Source organism: Sorex araneus, chromosome 1 (genome assembly GCF_027595985.1).
Source record: "Sorex araneus isolate mSorAra2 chromosome 1, mSorAra2.pri, whole genome shotgun sequence".
In the NCBI taxonomy this organism is placed as follows: domain Eukaryota; kingdom Metazoa; phylum Chordata; class Mammalia; order Eulipotyphla; family Soricidae; genus Sorex; species Sorex araneus.
Window position 1 is genome coordinate 368,198,560 of NC_073302.1, and position 20,167 is coordinate 368,218,726.

At 40.7% G+C, this 20,167-nt stretch overlaps 1 protein-coding gene across 2 annotated transcripts in view; it reads right to left on the minus strand.

Moving 5' to 3' along the window:
• The window catches only part of KLHL7 (kelch like family member 7), a 48,640-nt gene that overhangs the window by 13,897 nt on the left and 14,576 nt on the right, over window positions 1–20,167 (minus strand). For both annotated transcript variants that reach the window (XM_004604084.2, XM_055137279.1), the window contains 5 exons: window positions 13,115–13,217; window positions 12,151–12,244; window positions 11,644–11,768; window positions 3,369–3,544; window positions 800–974 (listed from right to left, as the gene is read on the minus strand). In XM_004604084.2, the coding sequence (XP_004604141.1) occupies window positions 800–974; window positions 3,369–3,544; window positions 11,644–11,768; window positions 12,151–12,244; window positions 13,115–13,217 (673 nt within the window). The remainder of the gene's footprint in view (window positions 1–799; window positions 975–3,368; window positions 3,545–11,643; window positions 11,769–12,150; window positions 12,245–13,114; window positions 13,218–20,167) is intronic.

Below are 20,167 nucleotides of genomic sequence, written 5' to 3' on the forward strand. Positions count from 1 at the left end.
CTGTCTGCCTGAAATGGTATTATTAACAGTATTGTAAATCTGTTCTAGCCATCTAAAAAGTTTACCAGTGCCTAGATAAAAACTGGAATAAAATTTTATTTTTGTTTTTGGGCCACACCCAGCAATGTTCAGGGCTTACGCCTGACTCTGTAGACTCAGGAATTATTCCAGTCTGTGCTGAGGGGACTCTAAGGGGCGCCAGAGGTCAAACCCAGGTCAGCACATGCAAAGCAAGCACCCTACCCACTTTACTATCGCTCCAACCCCAGAGAAGAAAACACTTTTTTTTTTTCTATTACTGCACAGTACACTATTTGGCTAACTAAAATTAAAAAATGGAAACATAAGGGCCAGAGACACAGTAAAGGGTTAAGGCATTTGTCTTATATGTCTGGTTCAAATCCCCAGCACCACCAGGAATAATACCGTAGTACAGAGCCAGGAGTAAGCCCTGAGCACAGCAGGGCGTGGCCCCAAAATACAAATACTAATAAAATGATAATGGAAACACTAGAAACAAAATACAAGAGCACTATTATATATCAAGAAGGTGAAAAAGATTAAGCAATTTTTACTCTCTACTACACATAGCTCTATAAAATAAAGGTTGAGGCAAAAAAAAAGTCCTCTCTTCCTGAGGACTCCAGGAAGAAAACTAAAAATCCTAATAGACTGGATTATTTGGAAAGCAAACTATTGGACGTTTTTTCACAGCTACTGAGTCTGACACATTCCAAGAGTTTTAAGCCCACGAGAAACTGGCTACATGCAGGTTATTAATAGATAGTAAGGAACTTACTTATCACCATCTTAAGGCATTCAGGATTGTCTTGAATGAGTGGTTCAGCTTGTACTGTTTTGCTTAAGAAATTCTTTGATATGAGAGGAAATCTGACTTTAGCAAGAATATCAACCATAAATGGCTGGCGATTTGGCTCATCATATTTTAACCACCTGACTGCAGCATCGTAAACCTAAAGAAGGAAAAAAAACCCAGTATGGCAAAGGTCTTAGAGGGCGGTAATGTTTCTAAACACCAGTGTTTACTTTCACAACTAACTGTTGCCAATATTTTATTTGGGTATTTGTGTTCATTCCCAAGTATTTGCAGGTACTTCAGAACAATTTATATATGCTCTAGTGATTCTAAGAGAATCACTAGATTCTTTAGAACTAATTACTACTATTTAATGATGTGATCAGAAGGAAGGATGTTGAATTTTGGATTTTTTCTGGATGGGGAGATGGGTGTGGAGCAATGCTGGACTTAAATCTGTTTTCTGGTGATGGTGAAGATGAGGTGTGGGCCACACCTGGCTGTGTTTGGATCTTACTCTTGGCTCTGTGCTCAGGGATCTCTCCTGGTGGGGCCTGGGGGAACTTGTAGGGTACTGGATGTAGAATTAAGGTCCTTTTAATGCAAGGCAACTGTCTTACTGCTGTACTGTCCCTGGCCCCCAAATTTGTGGACTTTTAAAAAACAAAATCTAGCCTCCTTTCTGGAATGTTATATGAGGTACATTAAATTTATAGTAAAAAGAAACTGATTACTTAAAGATAGTGAGGTGTTTGTTTTTTTTTTTTTTGGGTGGAGGTATCACCCACATCTCACAGTGTTCAAGACTTACTCCTAGCTCTGTGCTCAGAGATCATTCCTGGCAGGCTTGGGTGACCATTATGTGGTGCTGGGAACAGGTTGGTCACATGCAAGGTAAGTGTCCTCCTACCTGCTGTATTATCTCTCCGGTCCCTTAACTAAAAAATACCTATTTAATGTTTCTTTATGTTAATGATTCTTTAATGTTCTTTCTCTGTTCCACAAGCCTATAATGAATAACACATTACCCTCAGAAATTTTGCACTACTGGCTTTTCCAAGAGTTCCTTAAGACACTCCTTGTTATTTTGAGGATAATGTTCCTGATGACAGTTTCACATTCCGGCCAGGCATTTTGGAGCATGTCTTTCCATCTGGGTTTGCCTGATGTATTTTTTGTAATACATAAGAGCCTCATATATACAAAGTATTCTCATAAAAACAAGGGTTATACATGTGACTAGGAGTCTATGTCTCACATATAGAACAAGGCTTACGATGTGGAGAAGACTCCAGGGGTGACAAGCCTTTCTCGCTGTATTAGAATCAAGGGAGCATGTGGCCAACAAGGCTTGGCTCATATGGACAATGTCAACCTGAAGGCAATGTCCCAGGGTACTTCAGTCTAATGTTACTGTTCTTCCCTTCTCATGCTACAGACAGAGTCAGGTTTTATTCTTGTTTTGGCGTCTCCTAAGCAGGGCACTCCCGGTGATTCTTGGCCAATCCGGATCAGACAGTTCAATGCCAAGGGCTTTTAAATACAGTGATGCTCAGGCCTGTGGTGCTCAGTGGCCACCAGGGCCACACCCAGCAGTGTTCCTGAGCCACCAGTTCTACACCAGGCGATGCTTACGGGGACCCTGTAGTGCTAGGGCTCGAATCAGGGTTGGGCTCATGCAAGGCACACACTAAACCCCTGTACTATCTCTCTGGTCAGACAGAGCAGATTTCTGTCACAGGAATGAATTTTTTTAGTGTGTCCAGTCAAATAGAAACTGTCAGCAGCATGTAACCGGATACCCTTGGCCACGAAGAAAGAAAGGCAGGCACAGGAACGTGACTTCGTGCAAATTTTAAATCTTTCAAAAAAGAAGTAACTCAAATTTATGATCTAACATTAGTTTCCTATTGCTGCTGGAACAAATTATCTAGAATTTTTTTTATCCACTGGGTTAAAAAATATATAGAAAAGGAACAGGAGACATGGTACAGAAGGGGTCAGGTGCTTGTCTCACAGCGGCTTAATCCAGTTTGATTCCCAGCACTGCATGTGGTCCCTAGGAATGACCCCTGAGCACAGAGGCAGGAGTATGTCTTGAGCACCACAAAACACCAAAACCTTAGCAAAGGATTTGTTCACCTGCCATGGTACCCATTAGCTTTCTCTCTGCCACGTGGCCTCTCTCTTAGACAGCCAGACTTTTAAAGCTCCCCAAACTCACTTTTTCCTAAGAAATCTCTGTTTACTGTCAAGAACTCATTCACTCTGAATATGATCTTTTCCTTGTGAGGTATCCAAAACGGAGTTGTAAGAAACCAGTTTTCGGGGCCGGAGCGATAGCACAGCGGGTAGGGCATTTGCCTTGCACGCGGCCGACCCGGGTTCGATCCCCGGCATCCCATATGGTCCCCCAAGCACTGCCAGGAGCAATTCCTGAGTGCAAAGCCAGGAGTAACCCCTGAGCATCGCTGGGTGTGACCCAAAAAGCAAAAAAAAAAAAAAAAGAAACCAGTTTTCACTCAGAAAACACGAGAAGGCAACTGAGTACCTGATCCTCTGCTCTCACGGTCAGTGTATCCTGGTTGAGAAGATGTGTAACACGCTTCACATCAAGTTGGAGAAATTCATCTGTTTTGTAAACTTCAGTAAAATGCTGATGAATAAAGTCATCCGCAGTTGCTTTCAATTCAGGACAATCTAGACATTCAGCGAGCACACTTATACCTAAAAAACAGAAATCAACTTTCAAAAAAAAAAAACCCACACACACAAAAAAAGCAAATGTACAGTGAAGAAAAATGATATAATCTCAGAAAAATCAGACAAATTTCCCAAGTCTGGATGTTTTTTCATTTTACAAATTTGTCTACTCTTACACGAAGACCGTCTTATTAATTTGGTTAATCTTGAGATTTTTATACAAGCTCTCTTAAATGTTTTCCTCAATTTTTCTTGTCTACTGTTAAATTTTTTCCTCTCATTTTATTTTTGTTTGTTCAGAGGCTACTCTTGGTTCTGTGCTCAGGGAGAATGCAGGAAAACAGAGGAAAGGAATGAAACTCAATAGTTAGAGTGCATTCTTTGTATGTATGATGATTTGGGTTAAATCCTTACTAAGGCATATGTGTGTGCACGCACACACACATACACACACACACACACAAAACAAAACCCCCAAAATTATCTACAAAACAATGCAAAATGTTAGAGGAATTCTGTACTCAGACTGTCTTAAATCTCTCAATTTATTTAAAAAATTTAAAAAAAAATTTAATTAGTGAATCACCATGAGGTACAGTTACAGACTTACAAACTTTCGTGCTTGCATTTCAGTCATACAATGATGGAGTACCCACCCCTCCACCAGTGCCCATTTTCCACTACCAATGGTCCCAAGCATCCCTCCCACCACCCGATCCTGGCCCCCCCACTCCACCTCGTCTCTGTGGGAGGGCATTCCCTTTTGCTCTCTTTTTTTGGGTGTTGTGGTTTGCAATAGAGGTATTGAGTGGCCTTCATGTTCGGTCTATAGTCTACTTTCAGCATGCATCTCCCATTCTGAGCAGGTTCTCCTAGCACCCTTTACTTGGTGATCCCTTCTCTATCTAAGCTGCCTTTTCCCCCAGCATGTGAGGCCAGCTTCTAAGCTGTGGGGTAATCCTCCTAGTACTTATCTCTACTACTCTTGGGTGTTAGTCTCCCAATCTGTTAATTTATATTCCACAAATGAGTGCAATCTTTCTATGTCTGTCCCTCTCTTTCTGACTCATTTCACTTAACATGTTATTTTCCATGTTGATTCACCTATATGCAAATTTCATGACCTCATCTTTTCTAACAGCTGCATAGTATTCCATTGTGTAGAGGTACCAGTTTTTTTTTTAAACTTCTCCTGTCTTTTTTTTTTTTTTTAATTTAAATTCTTTTATTGATTCACCATGTGGAAAGTTACAAAGCTTTCAGGTTTAAGTCTCAGTTATACCTAGAGTTTCTTTAACCAGTAATCTGTTCTCAGACCCTTGGTTTTTTTCCAGGTTCTGGCTATTGTAAACAGTGCTGCAATGAACATACAAGTGCAGATGTTATTTCTACTATACTTTTCTGCATCTCTGGGATATATTCCCAGAAGTGGTATTGCTAGGTCAAATGGGAGCTCAATTTCTAATTTTTTGAGAAGTGTCCATACTGTTTTCCAAAAGGGCCGAACCAGTCAGCATTCCCACCAGCAGTGAAGGAGAGTCCCTTTTTCCCCACATCCATGCCAACACCAGTTGTTTTTGTTCTTTTGGATGTGGGCCAGTCTCTGTGGTGTGAGATGATATCTCATTGTTATTTTGATCTGCATCTCCTGATGATTAATGACGAAGAGCATTTTTTCATGTACCTTTTGGCCATTCAGATTTCTTCTTTGAAAAAGTTTCTGTTCATTTCATCACCCCATTTTCTGATGGGGTTGGATGTTTTCTTTTTGTAGAGTTCAGTCTCTTCAACCTCTTCAATGCAGAGGTGGTTAAGAGAAAGAAGAACCTCCGACTCCGGGCACATCTTTTCGATTCTACCGTTCTTCCTGCACTAACATATGCCTCAGAGACCTGGGCCCTACGCAAATAGGATGAGAATGCTATTAGGGTATCCCAAAGAGGAATCGAAAGAGCTATGCTGGGAATATCATGTCTCACTCAAGTGAGAGAGGGAATCTGGAATTTTGACCTCCATTGATGGTCAAAAATCAGGGATGCTGTCTCGTTTGCCAAGGCATCAAAAATCAGATGGGCCGGTCATGTAATGTGATTCAGAGACGACCGTTGGACTAGAGCTGTTACAGACTGGATTCCACGGGATGTCAGAAGACCGCGTGGCCGCCCACCAACTAGATGGTCAGATTTCTTCGTCAAATCTCTGAATTAATGATTTGAGGCTCTTTCTGTTCCTGGAGCGAGCAGGTATCATTGGGCTACACTAGCTCGAGACAGGGACAAAGGGAGATGTTACTGGCACGCGCTCGAGCAAATCGAAGATCAACGGGACTACAAGTAATACAAGTGAAGAGTTCAACCAGTGCTTTGTAAATCCTTGATATCAACCCCTTATCAGATGGGTATTGGGTAAATATCCTTTCCCATTCCGTAAACTGTCTTCTCTCAATTCATTTTAAAGAAACTAAAAATAAAAAATTATAAATGCTGTATCATTGGACTGTGGCTTGGACTTATAAAGACTGGCAGACTGGTATACTTATTATATTATGCCTGATAAGGGAACTTTGACCATTGCCTTATTCTCTTTTTTCTTGACTGATTGCACTGATGGAAATTTGCAGCACAAAATTGAATAATAGCATGTTTTCCTGTAAAGCATGTATACTATAGATTCAGACACAGATAATTATTCTATTTCTAGCTTAAGACTTTGTTTTTAAACATCAGCAATAGGCACTGAAAAGACAGAGGTGATTTCAGTGTCTACTATTATAAATTTAAATATTAATTTTCTCCTACAGCTTGTTAGTATAGTCAACTACTTCAGATTTTCAACAATTGAGCCATTCTGGTATTTCTGAAGCAAATTTAATTTGGTCATAAAGTATTATAATTAACATTATAATTATTTGTACTAATAAGCCTAATTTTTAGAGCAATTTTCTAAAAAAGCAAAACTGACTAAAATTCGTATATACCCTAGCCCCCACAAATGATGTCTTTCCAACTATCAATATCCCATATCAGAATAATAAAGTATGAAAAATATATTTAATGATAGATTTAATTGGGTGATTTAAACATATTTTTTATTTTTGCATTGGTTTACATCACAGTATATTCCAAGAATGTTTCTTAATACCCAATTCCTCATATAACGATCATCACTAATGTGCTGGAAATCTTTCACCACATTCTATAAAGCTCCAACCACAGGCTTCCCTATGCACTTCCTCTTATGGAAACTTTAGTTCTGTGGCTGGAATTCAAGAGTTAGTTCTGAACTGGTTTTGTCTATTTCCTTGCTTTCTTTATATCCCAAATATAAATGGGATTACCCAGTATTTACCTTTCTCTTTCCCACTTATTTGTATTAGCATAACTCCCTCTTCCTGCTTTATTTTTTTCAAAGAATTAATTTTATTTTAGTCACCAGGAACTACCAAGTTATTCATGATTGGGTTTCATGTATACTTTTTTTTTTTTCTTTTTGGGTCACACCCAGCAATGCACAGGGGTCACTCCTGGCTCATGCACTCAGGAATCACCCCTGGCAGTGCTCAGGGGACCATATGGGACGCTGGGATTTGAACCCGGGTCTACCGAGTGCAAGGCAAACGCCCTGCCAACTGTGCTATCACTCCAGCCCCTCATGTATACATTTTTTCAACACCCATTCTTTCACTAGTGTCCACTTCTTTTTTTTTTTAGTGTCCACTTCTTTATACCAGTCTTTCCCTCCACTGCATCCACTGATGTGCCTCTATCAGAAGCGTTTTTTTATTAAAAAATTAGTTTCAGGCCAGAGCAATAGTGCAGTGGGTAGGGTGCTTGCCATGCACACAGCCAACTTGGATTCAATTCTTCCACACTACATTCACTCCCTAAGTACTGCCAGGAGTGACCCCTGAATACAGAGCCAGGTGTAACCCCTGAACACCACTGGATGTGGGCCAAAAACAAGTACAAAACAAAAATGACAGTTTCTAAATCAAATTGCAGTTTTGTGTATATGCAGGTGGCACATATATATACTCCTGGTCTAATGTTGGCATCATGATAATCCCACTAATTAGCAGCATAAACTGGGAAGTTCTCTATTTATGCTTATGGTCACATATTTCTATATAGCCTGTATGCTTATTCTTAATGCTTCTTCTTCTTTATTTTTTGTTTTTGGAAAGTAGAGCTTAGCTGACAATACGTGGTGCCAGAGATCAAATCCAAGTCAGCCATATGCAAGGCAAGCTCCTTACCCACTGTGCTACCCATCTGGCCCTATTCTTGTGGTTTTGGGTTTTTTTTTTGTTTTCTGTTTTAGGGGCCTTACCCAGCAATACTCAGGGTTCACTCCTGGTGGGGACTGGGGAACCATACGGAATGTTGTGGCTTGAACCCAGGTCAGTTGCAGGCAAGGCAAGCACCCTGCCTGCTGTATTACTGCTCGAGCCGCAGAACAAAGATTTTTGTGATGGGGCTGGGAAGATGGTCCAGAGGCCTGGAGCATGTGCTTTGCATACATAGGCCCTGCCAGGGTTCAGTCCCCAGCACCACTGGGAGCAGCCCCAGTAGACGGCTTCCATAAGAGGCCCACCAACCAAAACAAAAATGATTTTTTTTTTGCCTTTTGGGTCACACCTGGCAATGCACAGGGGTTACTCCTGGCTCTGCACTCAGGAATCACCCCTGGCGGTTCTCAGAGGACCATATGGGATGCTGGGAATCGAACCTGGGTCGGCCGCATGCAAGGCAAATGCCCTACCCGCTGTACTATTGCTCCAGCCCCATAAAACAAAAAAGATTTTATGATCAATTTCTGCTAACTTTGTATGGTTCTTTTTCTAATAGCTTACTGACTATATTGCCTTTGACATGTGATAAGAAACATTAACATAAGATGTACCACTAGTGACGCTAGTACATTCCCAGTGCTGTGCCACCACCATACTCTCCAGCTCCAGAATGCATTAGTCCAAATGCAGGTGATCTCTTGATTTGGGGAGGTGAGACCTATCAGGTTAGTGAGAGAAGCAAGCTCCCTGTGAGTCTGACCTTCCTCGCAGCTTGTCATGACAGTGGGTATCTGGAGGTAGAGTTCCTGAGGAGCCCAAACCCTAAAAATGCATTTATTGGTGATGCCAGGGATTAAATTCAGGCCTCACAGATGCAAAGCAAGAGCTCAGATGCCGATCTATGTCCCCAGGACAGCTCGGAAATTTGTTTAGTGCAGACACACTCCATATTCCACACTGTGCCTCATATTGTTGATCCACTCTCTTCCTTGGCTGGTTTTCTTTCTAACTGAATTGCCCAGTTAAAGAAAGCTAGAATGCCAAGAAGTTGGAGCAATATGCCAAAGCCATTACTGTTCCCAAACTTTCTTGAATTCCTTTTGACAGAATAAAATTTGTGAGGATGCTTACTTATATGCAGGGTATATACACAAAAATCTTCAGGATAGAAATCTAATCGATGAAGGAGACATGAATTATGGTCCAGAAAGCTAAGAGGGGTGGCTCCGGTGTGCAGATGGGACTAAATGCTGGTATTTTATTTATGAATACAGAGATCTTGCCTCTATGTAGACCACGGCTACCTTAAAAATAATTTCCTCAGTATATTCACCTTCAGAGCCATTTCCTCTCCTGCCCCATCTAGTCCAGTTACTTTTCTGGAACCGAGGCCCAGTCTCAATCCCACCACCTTCCTTTTCTCTCCCCCGTCATGTATTTCCCTTCCTTGCTTCCCTCCTATCAGCACTCCAAGGTCTTTGTCTGCTCTCATCTGGAGGCAGAGTGGGTGTGTGTGTGCAAGATGTAGGAGCGCTAATGTAGTAGGAGGGGAGACTGGAGAAAGCAGGGACATTTTTGAAAAATCAGGAGATACCTTACAAAACCTCTCAGGCATCTCTGGGCCCTCTGCTCCCGTCTTTGACTTCTCGTCATCAGCATCCCACTCCTTAGTGAGTCAAAAAGTTGGAAGTTGGGGCTAGAGTGATAGTACAGTGGGTAAGACACTTGCTTTGCACACAGCCTACCCAGGTTCAATCCCCAGCACCCAAGATGGTCCCCCCAAGTCCTGTCAGAGTAATCCCCGCATAGAGAGCCAGGAGTAAGCCCTGAGCACAACCAGCTGTGACCCAAAACAAAAACCAAAAACCAGAATTTAGAACTGTCTAGACTGCCAGTTTTTTTTTTTTCGATTCCACATTCCTTTCCTCCTACTTTCCAAGTTCTCACTTCTTGAGCATTTCCCCCATGCAATTAACCAAGCAGAGGAAGAACTGTAATTAAGAAGATTCAAATGCTCACTCCTATTCCACCAAAAATCATTTCAGGGTAGAAAGGGTAGCACAACTCTGGAAAATTCTGATCAACTCTCTCTTTCTCCTGACATCAAACACACAACACTTTATGCACAGCTCTAGAATGTTAAGGCAACCCCTCAGTGTCTGAAGTTACAGCATAAAGTAAACTTTATAATATAAAACAGCTAGTGTACGTGACAATGTGGTGGATGGCATGGTGCAGTTGATGAGACTCTTAAATTCCAATCTCAGCTCAACATCCTAGTTTTTTTTGTAACCTTATGAGAATTACATTACCTCCAAGACCTCATGTGTGACCAAAGAAGTAATCCTAAGGGCTTCAAAAATGATGACCACATGTCATCACATTAGAAGCAATCATTTTCTCTTTGTTTAAGATACATGAAAACCTAATTTCTTTTTTGTGTGTGTGTGTGGTGCCAGCAACAGAATTCAGTGTCTCACACATGTAAGATAAGTGCTTTACTGCTGAGCTTCATCCTGGCTGCAAACCTCACTTAATGGCTTTAATAAGCCATTTTATATTTTTCAAATTGTTGGCATAATATTAAATGAACTGGGGCTAGAGTGACAGCACAGAGGGTAGGGCTTTGCCTTGCACACAGCCGACCCGGGTTCGATTCCCAGCACCCCATATGGTCCCCCGAGCATTGCAAGGGGTAATTCCCGAGTGCAGAGCCAGGAGTAACCGCTGAGTATTGCCGGGTGTGACCCCTAAAAACAAAAATGTTAAGTGAACTTACTGCCCAGGATTATAAGCATCTATCTCTTTAAGCACCTCTTGAAATATACTGCTACAAAATTTTCTAGATGACAATATCCTCAAGTGAGGTACTTCTAACTATATCTCTATTCTTTATTCTTGTATCACTTGTCACTTGTCATCCGTTGATCTTCGATTTGCTCGAGCGGGCACCAGTAACATCTCCATTCGTCCCTGTCGCATGCTAGTGTAGACCAATAGTATCTGCTTGCTCCAGGAACACGAAGAGCACCAAACTTTTGTTCAGGGTATTGACAAAGAAGTCTGACCATCTCATAGGTGGATGGTCACTCGGTCTTTTGATGTCCTGTGGAATCCAGTCAGTAACAGCTCTAGTCCAGCGGTCATCTCGAAATCGCATTATGTGTCTGACCCATCTGATTTTCAATGCTTTGGCAAACAAGACAGTGTCCCTGATTCTTGATGGTCGACGAAGGTCGGAACTCCGTATTCCTTCTCTCACTTGAGTGAAATGTGATATTCTAAGCAGAGCTCTTTTGATTCCTATTTGGGATACCCGAATAGTGTTCTCATCCTGTTTTCGTAGGGCCCAGGTCTCTGAGGCGTATGTTAGTGCAGGAAGAATGGTGGAGTCGAAAAGATGTGCCTGGAGCTGGAGGTTCTTCATCCTCTTGACCACTTCTTCAATGCTCTTGAAGGAGTTCCATGCTGCTCTCTTCCTCCTGCACAGTTCTGGCGCCAAGTAGTTCCTCATGTTGAATTCTCGACCCAGGTATACATAGCTGCTGCATTCGGAGATGTTCTTTATTAAACTTTATTTATATTCTTTATTAAACACATTAAAGATTTTTTTTTTGAATTTTTATTTTTGTCATACCCAGCTACTCTCAGGGGTTACTCCTGGCTTTTAATTCAGGAATTACTCTTGGAGGTGCAAATGGGACCATATGGGATGCTGGGGAGTGAACTCAGGTCGACTGCATGCAAGATAAATACCTTATCCACTGTATTATCTCTCAGGCTCCTATTAAAAACATTAAAGATTTAAAACAATAGATAACTGACTTCTTACCAAGACAATTAGAAGCATCAACTTGCTCTTTCAAAAAATCAACACACATTTTCTTCACAGGTTCAATCTGATACTGGTTTGCGGCATCTAACAGAGACTGAACGTTGTTGCTATTCACAGAAATTCTGGGGAGGGGAAAATGTTAATTTTGCAAAGAATATTAATTTTCTATAATTTTATATTAAGTGACACTACTCTAGAATGTATTCTTCAGCCCCTGAAATCAAATTTAAAAATAAAACATATCCATCTTTGAATTACTATGCTATACAATCCTCAAATTCCCCCACCCATGGAGCTCTTCATTCTGAGAATGTGCGCAGCAATGCTTTGGTAGGATCCAACCTTACTCTTCCCACAACAAAAACTTTTTATTTTGGTTTGAGGCCACATCCAGCAGTGCTCAGGGGTTACTCTCAGTTCAGTGCCCAGGGACCTATTGCATGCAAAGCATTCATTCAACCTACTGAGTTCTCTCTTTCCAGCCCCCAATTTTCCTTAAATTACCTAGCTGTATAGGCAAATTCCACAAGTTGTTCAATAATGTCAGGTTCAGCATCTTTAAGTTCAACTTCAAAGGATTTTGATTCAAGCATGTTGGCTAAAATGAAGAAAAGAAACAAATGCCATGAGTAGTACCGTGAATTTAACCAAGAAACCAGATATTTCAGAAATACATTAAACATGGTGACTAATAACAGATCTCATGGAAGAATACACCTCAGAAACCCCAATAATTCCATAATAAATGCAAGCTTTCCACAGTTGAGATGTGTCTTTATAAAGCTTCAGAAATGACTGAGTTTTAACATTTTTTGTTAAATGAGATAACTTTGCAAGCCCAAATGAGAGCTTGCAAAGTTATCACTGTTCACCAAAACCCTGGAAATATCTAGAGCATCAAAGAGAAACGGTAGAATCATTGTCAGAGTCTGATCAAGCCATTAAACAATGCAAAGTAAAGAAACGATGCCTTGGACCCAGTTCTCAACAACAAATCTAGGTGTCTTTCTAGTATAATAATAACTTGTTCTTATTCCAGTTAATCTGCTACATAAAATGTCTTAAAATTTATGTGTTTCCTTCACCTTTTTCAACATTAAGAAAAACAATAACAGCAACAACAATAACAAACACAGTCAGAGGTTGTATTGCATCTTTAGGGCTAAACTTGTCATTTGTCCTTGGTCAATCATCACCATTTCTGCTTTCAATGAAAGTGGCTTTTCATTCAGACCAAAACTCATTTTTCTATGAAAATAAGATATTCTTCTTTTCTTTTTTGGGCCACTCCCAGATATGCTCAGGGTTTACTCCTGGCTCTGAACTCAAGGATAACTCCTGGTGAGGCTTGAGGGACCCTATGGTATGCCAAGGATTGAACTCCAGTCACATGCATGCAAGGCGAATGCCCTACCCATTGTACTATCACTCCAGCCAAAAAATGCTACGTTTTACTTAAAATACTTACTTGTGAACATTAAGTTAAAGAAATGACTGGCTGCTGCAAGGACAACACGATGAGCAGGTATCTTTCTCTCCTGGACCATAAGGATCACATCACACAGTGTTTTCTGAGCAAAGGAGAAACAAACAACATTAGAAAAAGGGTCCAACAGTCATCAGGCCTAGCTGAGTGGACAGATGGGTGCTTGTTAAGTGTTTCCTTTAGTAGGAAATATAATTTCCTATTAAAATCATCCTAATCCAGTATAGAGTTGTTGATTTTTTTAAAAAAAAATCACATTTCTAACTTATAATAATCAAAATTATTTATGATAGATATCACCTACTTAGGAAGGATGAACAAAGTTGCTGTCATGGATCAAAATCTGGCACTGAACTTCCCAACAGTTGGGGAAAAGAGTCGGGGAACTGGTGTTGGAGGAGATAATACAGTGAGTGGGATTTTTGCCATGTACACAGTAGACTTGAGTTAGATCCCAGCATAGGGTTCCCAGAATAATGCAAGGGATAATCTCTGAGCAAAAAGCCACATATGGTCCTAACCCCACCCCCACCCCCCCAAAATAAGTCATATAATCCAGAAAAGTCATCAATAGCCTACTAGTTCTTTAGAGAGGCCCATGTTATTGTTATTTTTTTAACAGCAAACATATTTTCTCAGGGCAAGATTTTATGAGGCATTAAATGACAGTAATATCCTTGATAGTTTTTCTTTTTTTTTTTATTTTTCTTTTTGGGTCACACCTGGCGATGAACAAAGGGTTACTCCTGGGTCTGCACTCAGGAATTACTCATGACAGTGCTCGGGGGACCATATAGGATGCTGGGAATCGAACCTGGGTCAGCCACATGCAAAGCTAACGCCCTACCCTCTGTGTTATCACTCCAGTCCCTTGACAGTTTTTCAAACATAGCAACTTCGTTGTAAAAAGTTACCTCTGATAATATGAGCTTAGCCTTCATAGATCTGACCTTATATGGAAACAACTCAGAAGAGTCAGAGAGGATGACATGAAAGTACATGTGTCAATGTCTCTCTTTAAATAACACTTCTCCTAAACGTAATTTATGATAGGAACTGGATACGGCCAGTTTCAAGTAATTTCTGATTAAAGTCATGTCACTCTAGGTTGCTGAAAAAAGGCAGATCTAGATTTAAATACTTACTGAAGTTAAAAGATATGTTCAGGTTAGTCTCGGAGAAAATGCAATGTCTACAATATGTGACCCTCTCTCTTAGTGACTAACAATCTGAGACAAATAATATATTCAAAATAAAAAAAAAAGGATCAGCAGTCTAAATCATGACTTGGTAGCTCAGAGGATACAACAGTTTGCAACTTTAAGTATTTTACTAAAATTTAAAATAGTTTTTGAAAGCAAATTACCACTATTTCCTACACTATGTTACTCCCGAAAAAACTCCAAATAACATGCTTAACACTTAAGAGAAAAGGAAATGGGTCCCAGTAAACAAAAAGATCAAACAAATTTCACTTTAATAGCATATGTAAAATTAAAAATAATAAGGCCTAGGTATATTGCTTAGAAATTATGTGCAGTTTACTCATAGTTGAAACTACTATTATCCTAACAGTATATTAAAATTTGGAGGAGGGGGCTCTCTTTGTATTGGAGGAGGGGTATCACTGTATCACTGTCATCCCATTGCTCATAGATTTGCTCCAATGAGCACCAGTAATGTATCCATTGTGAGACTTGTTATTACTGTTTTTGGCATATATAATATGCCACAGCAGCTTGCCAGGCTCTGCCGGGAAGGCGAGATACTCTCGGTAGCTTGCCGGGTTCTCCGAGAGGGGCGGAGGAATCAAACCTGGGTCAGCCGCATGCATAAATATCATTCAAGTGATTTTGCCACATACCACACCAAAAAAAAACACCAGGTATCAAAACCAAGATAACTACCTGATTTCCTCTAAAATGAGTTGATCAAATTGCACAAGAGAAAGAAAAAGGGAAATAGGGAGAGGAGAGGGGAGAGCGGTGAAGTATTGGTGAGGTATGTGGATCACTGGTAAAGCTTTTGCCTTGCTGAATAAGACCTGAGCTTGATGCCTGGTTCTGCCAAAAAAGAGGAGAGGGGTAGGGAAGGAGAGAAAGAAGGAAACGGAAAAGAAACAGAAAGCTCACAGAATAGTAAGCAAATCAGATCAGAGTTTGAGGATCGATACTGATGGAGGGTTCCAGAAAATGTGTCAGTGCTGCAGTAACAAACCCATTCCAAGGAACATTCAGCAAAAGGGGTTTCAGTGAAGGCAATTTCTAGGCAGTGAAGAAAGTTAGAGAAATCAGAGATTTTATATGGCAATTGAGTCCAAGAATAATCTTCACCTGGGTATTGTTAACACGAGGTGGTGGTGAGTGAATGGAGTGTAATCTTTTTGTGGGAGGTCAAGAGGGATGGAGAGGCACACCTGGCGGAACTCAGGGGTAACTCCTGGCACTGCTCTCAGAAATTACTCCTGGCATGCTTTGGGGGACTATATGGGATGCTAGGGATGAAACCTGGATCGGGCACATGCAAGGCAAGCACCCTACCCACTGAACTACCGCTCTGGCCCAAGGAGAGGAATCTTTTGTATCCAGGAAGAAAGTTAAGACTTCGATAAATTGAAGAACACGAGTGCTTATAAAACCTAAATAGACAGGACATAAAACTACCTTTGGACAACACACATTCATTGGTTTCTTTACATACCTCCCTATTGTTATCATTGTAGTCAACATTTTTAGCTTTTGAATCACTAGTCTCTTACAAACAGTATAAAACTGTATGAATCAGGCTGAAGTTTCAGAGATTATTTTCAGTTGGGTTTAATCCTTCATCTTTATTGTGATGTCTTGTATTCCATCTTATGTGTGTAATCTTTGGGGAACAGGCACGGTCTCCCCGGCAGTCCTGGTTCATGGTGATGTGGTGTTACTCGGGGCAAGTCGGGCCATACCCAGCAAGGCTAGGGACCATGTGGGGCCAGGGGTCAACTCAAGTTCTTCACATGCAAGGTAGAGCGCCATCCCTCGCACTATCTCCCCAGCTCTATGTCATCTTTCTTCAGTGCTATTTAATACGCATCCTTGCTTTCTACTCTTTCTTTTTAACTGCTGGTTGTTATTTTGGTCATATTTTCTTTGCAAATTTTTCTTTTATGAATGATCTATCTATGAAATATACAGAAACTAAATCCAATACTGAATTAACCAAATACTACTTTAGGAATGCAAGGACCACTGAAGAACAATTCTATTTAGATCATTCATCGTATCAATATATATATTTTTAAACATGTAGCAAATGTCAATAAATGGCAAAGGGATTTGAGAAAATTCACTATTCTTTTCCTGAAGCTTGATACATAATAAGGTAAAGCACTAGCTCTGTCCACATATGAACCAGGTTTGATGCCAGGCAATGCATATAGTGTCCCCAAGCACCACCAGGAATGATCCCTGAATGCAGAGCCAAGAGTAAGCCTTGGGCATCACAGAGTGTAACCCAAAAAATAAAATAAAATTCATTTTCTGAGACTGAATGCCATTTTCAGAAATTACAGGAAACATACTTAAACTGTGAACCAGCAGAGGTGTTCACACACAGGTTTGAAATAAAATAGACATGTACTTGTTATTATCATTATTCAACAACATTCTAGAAATGTAGACAAATCAGTAATTAAGAAGAGATAAATCATCTTAACACTAGGGTTAATGTAAACATCCAGTTAATGGTTAAATAAAGATAAAATAAATGTGAAAAAAAACAAAACAATCAGCTAAATTGTATGTGAGTAGTAAGCCACAAAGAAACACAGGAGATGGGAAAACACCCAAATCATAGTTGCAACAAAATGATTAAAAACTAAGAGATGAATCTCAGAAATGTGAAGAATCCATGTTAATTGAAAGTATGGTAAATTATAAAGATATCATTTCATAAATGTGGTGAGGAGGTGGAACAAGGATGATGTTTAGGGCAGTGAAACTATTTCATAAAATACTGAAAGAGGATACACTTCAATTTGCAATTTTCAAAACACATAACAAGAATGTTACAATACACAGAGTGAACTCTAATAGAAGGTTACTGGCTTGTCTGCTTTAACAAATGTACCAAACTAAGGCAAGGCATTAGTCAGAGCATTCTGTCCCTCTCTGTGTGCAAGGGGAGAGGTACAGACTCTGCTCAATTCTCCTGGAAACCTAAAACTGCTCTGAAAACTGAGTCTATTAATATTCAAAACGTGAGGAGGTGTCAGATAATTAGAAAATGGTAGTGGGCTGTACTCCATTTAAGGAAAACTTTGCTGCCTCTTCTAATATACTTTCCTTTCCTTTTTTTTTTTTTTTTTTTGGCTTTTGGACCACCCCTGGCTATGCTTAAGGTTTACTCCTGGCTCTGCACCCAGGAATTACTCCTGGTGATACTCAGAGGGCCATATGGGATATTGGTGATAGAACCAGGATCAGTTGAATGCAAGGCAAATATTCCACCTGCTGTACTATCATTCTGGCCTCCTATACTTCCCTTTCTTAACTCCAGACTGGGCAGAAGGATTGAAGCATCGAGGAGCGCACATTCGGGGTTCACTCCTCCCCCAACTGAAAGCTGGCCTCCATTTGATAGCGCTCACTGGGGTAAGACTAGAGAGAACCATCCCAAGTCATTGGTCAATGCCCTTCAAGCAGTAGAACTTCAAGGGACCAACAACGAGGAAGCCCAATTCTAAGCTCAAATCAAAGTCTTGTCCTCTATTTTGTGGTTGTTACCAATTGATATCTCCTGGGTCTACATCTCAGCTGTTTAGACTCAGCAGAGGAAATCTGCCCAACCCCCATATCTAGATATTCAAGAACTGTAGATAGAATGTCTACCTTCACCAGGACAGAATTTGCGGACAGAATTCGGTGTTGCTTTAGAGTTCTTGGGAGCTTCAATTTGCTTTGGAGAGAGGAAGAGTTCGTTGGTTAGGAAAGTGGCAAAACAGGCAGCATTTTAGACATCTTTTGGTAAAATGACTTTTAAGTCTCTTTATATGCTTGGCAGGCAGTACTGCAAAGGTCATCTTCATTGCACGGAAACTCAACAACATCATAGGAGGCACCGACTTTACGAATATGGGCAAACAATGGAGGCATGCAACAATGGTCCCAGAGTCTATTCTTCATATACCCCAAGGAGAGGACTAAGGAATGACTAACCTTTGGCTTTATTTAGCTTGTCAATAGTATTCTGCAATCAGTCCCTCCCAGTGTGATTCCAAGTTGGCCCTGGGTATAAATCCCTGAGCAGACTGCAGATTCAACTACAGTTGGGTGGCAGAATTTAAACTGAAAAGATAAAGGGAAATGGAGCCCTCATTATATGGAGGGTAGACCATCTTCTCGGATTGTGATATTAGAAAAGACTTAAAAAGCCAAAAAAAAAAAAAGCTCCAAAGGCAAAGAGAAATTAAGAAGGCCTGGCACCAGAGAGCTAGGACAGGGGTTAGATACTTGCCTTGGGTACTGCCTAATCTGGTACCACATATGGTTCCTTAAGTATCACTAGGGGTGTCCCCTGAGCAACACTAGGTGTGGCCCCAAATCCTCTCCCCACTCAAAAAAAAAAATCTTTTAAGGGCTATCAAGGAATTGTTCAGAATAGAAGCAAGGGGTTGGCGGGATGGGGGAAGCACTGGACTTAAATGTACATATGATTAAAATAAGGAAACTCGCAAAGCAAAACAAAAGCATATTCTCAAATTAATAGAAAAAAATTTTCCTTCCTTAACACATATAATACATTTGGCAAAACAGCTTTGAAAGGGAAAGTCAATATAACTGTTCTTTAAAAGATGGGAGAAGGGACTGGAGAGATAATACAGCAGGTAGGGCACTTGCCTTGTACATGGTAGACTCAGGTTCAATCCTTAGCACTCCATTTGGTGTCCTGAGCCTGCCAGGAGAGATCTCTGAGCACACAGCCAGGAGTAAAACCTGAGCACCATTGGGTGTGATCCCAAACTCAAAACCAACCAAACAATCAAAATACACTCCAAGACGAGTGAAGACTAAAAGAGTTATTCTTGAAAGTAATACAGACCAAAGAGATAAATAGAGATGAAGGAAAATAATTACTTCTCTTAGAAAGAACCTAGATATAGAAAATCTTCAGACTTGTCTTAAAATCAAGAAATAAAAGAACAGACTGCTGGTCAAGACTGGGATACTTGGAGCTGGAGCGATAGTACCATAGAGAGGATGTCTGTCCTGCATGCAGCCGACCCAGGTTCAATCCACGGCATCCCACATGGTCCCCTGAGGACTGTCAGGAGTGATTCCTGAGAGCAGAGCCAGGAGTAAACCCTGAGCATCTTAGGGTGTGATGAAAAAAAAATAAAACAAAACAAAACAAAACAAAAAGACTAGGAGACTTATAACTGGTGACAACAGTGAAGTTCAAATGAATTTGAGAAGAAAGATCAGCAAGAGTATCTCAACTGCAAAATCATATGTAGACAGGAATGGTATATGATCTAGTCAGTATTTCCCAAAGAAGGCTGCATTGTTCCCTTGGGGATGGAGGTAAGCAGTGAGACATGGGTCGGGGGGTTGAAGGTGGGAGGTAGGCAGTGGTAACCCTGCACACAATTGGATGGCAATTTGTTTGTTTCAGGGAGATTTTTCAGAGCTCGAGAGAGAGTAGAGCAAATAGGGCATGTACCTTACATGCAGTTCAATGCCCGGGGCCCAATATGGTCCCCTGAGCCCTGCCAGGAGTGTTCCTTACCAGAGGCAAGAGTAAGCCCTGAACACCACTATGGGGCTCTGAGTGAATAGTTTTTCTTCTAAAAAGGGCTCAGTAGGAGCCTCTGCTACAGTGAAACACCTGGGACACTTGTGAAAATAAGACTCTAAGGGAAAGAACTTGGTCACGTTAAATTATATCAAGTAGCCCAGTCCAGGACTCACTTAGATGATGGACTTCTCTGTAACTGGAACCACCTGACTGAAGATGGAGTGGGTTGGGGGAAGGAAATCAAGTCTATACAACCTC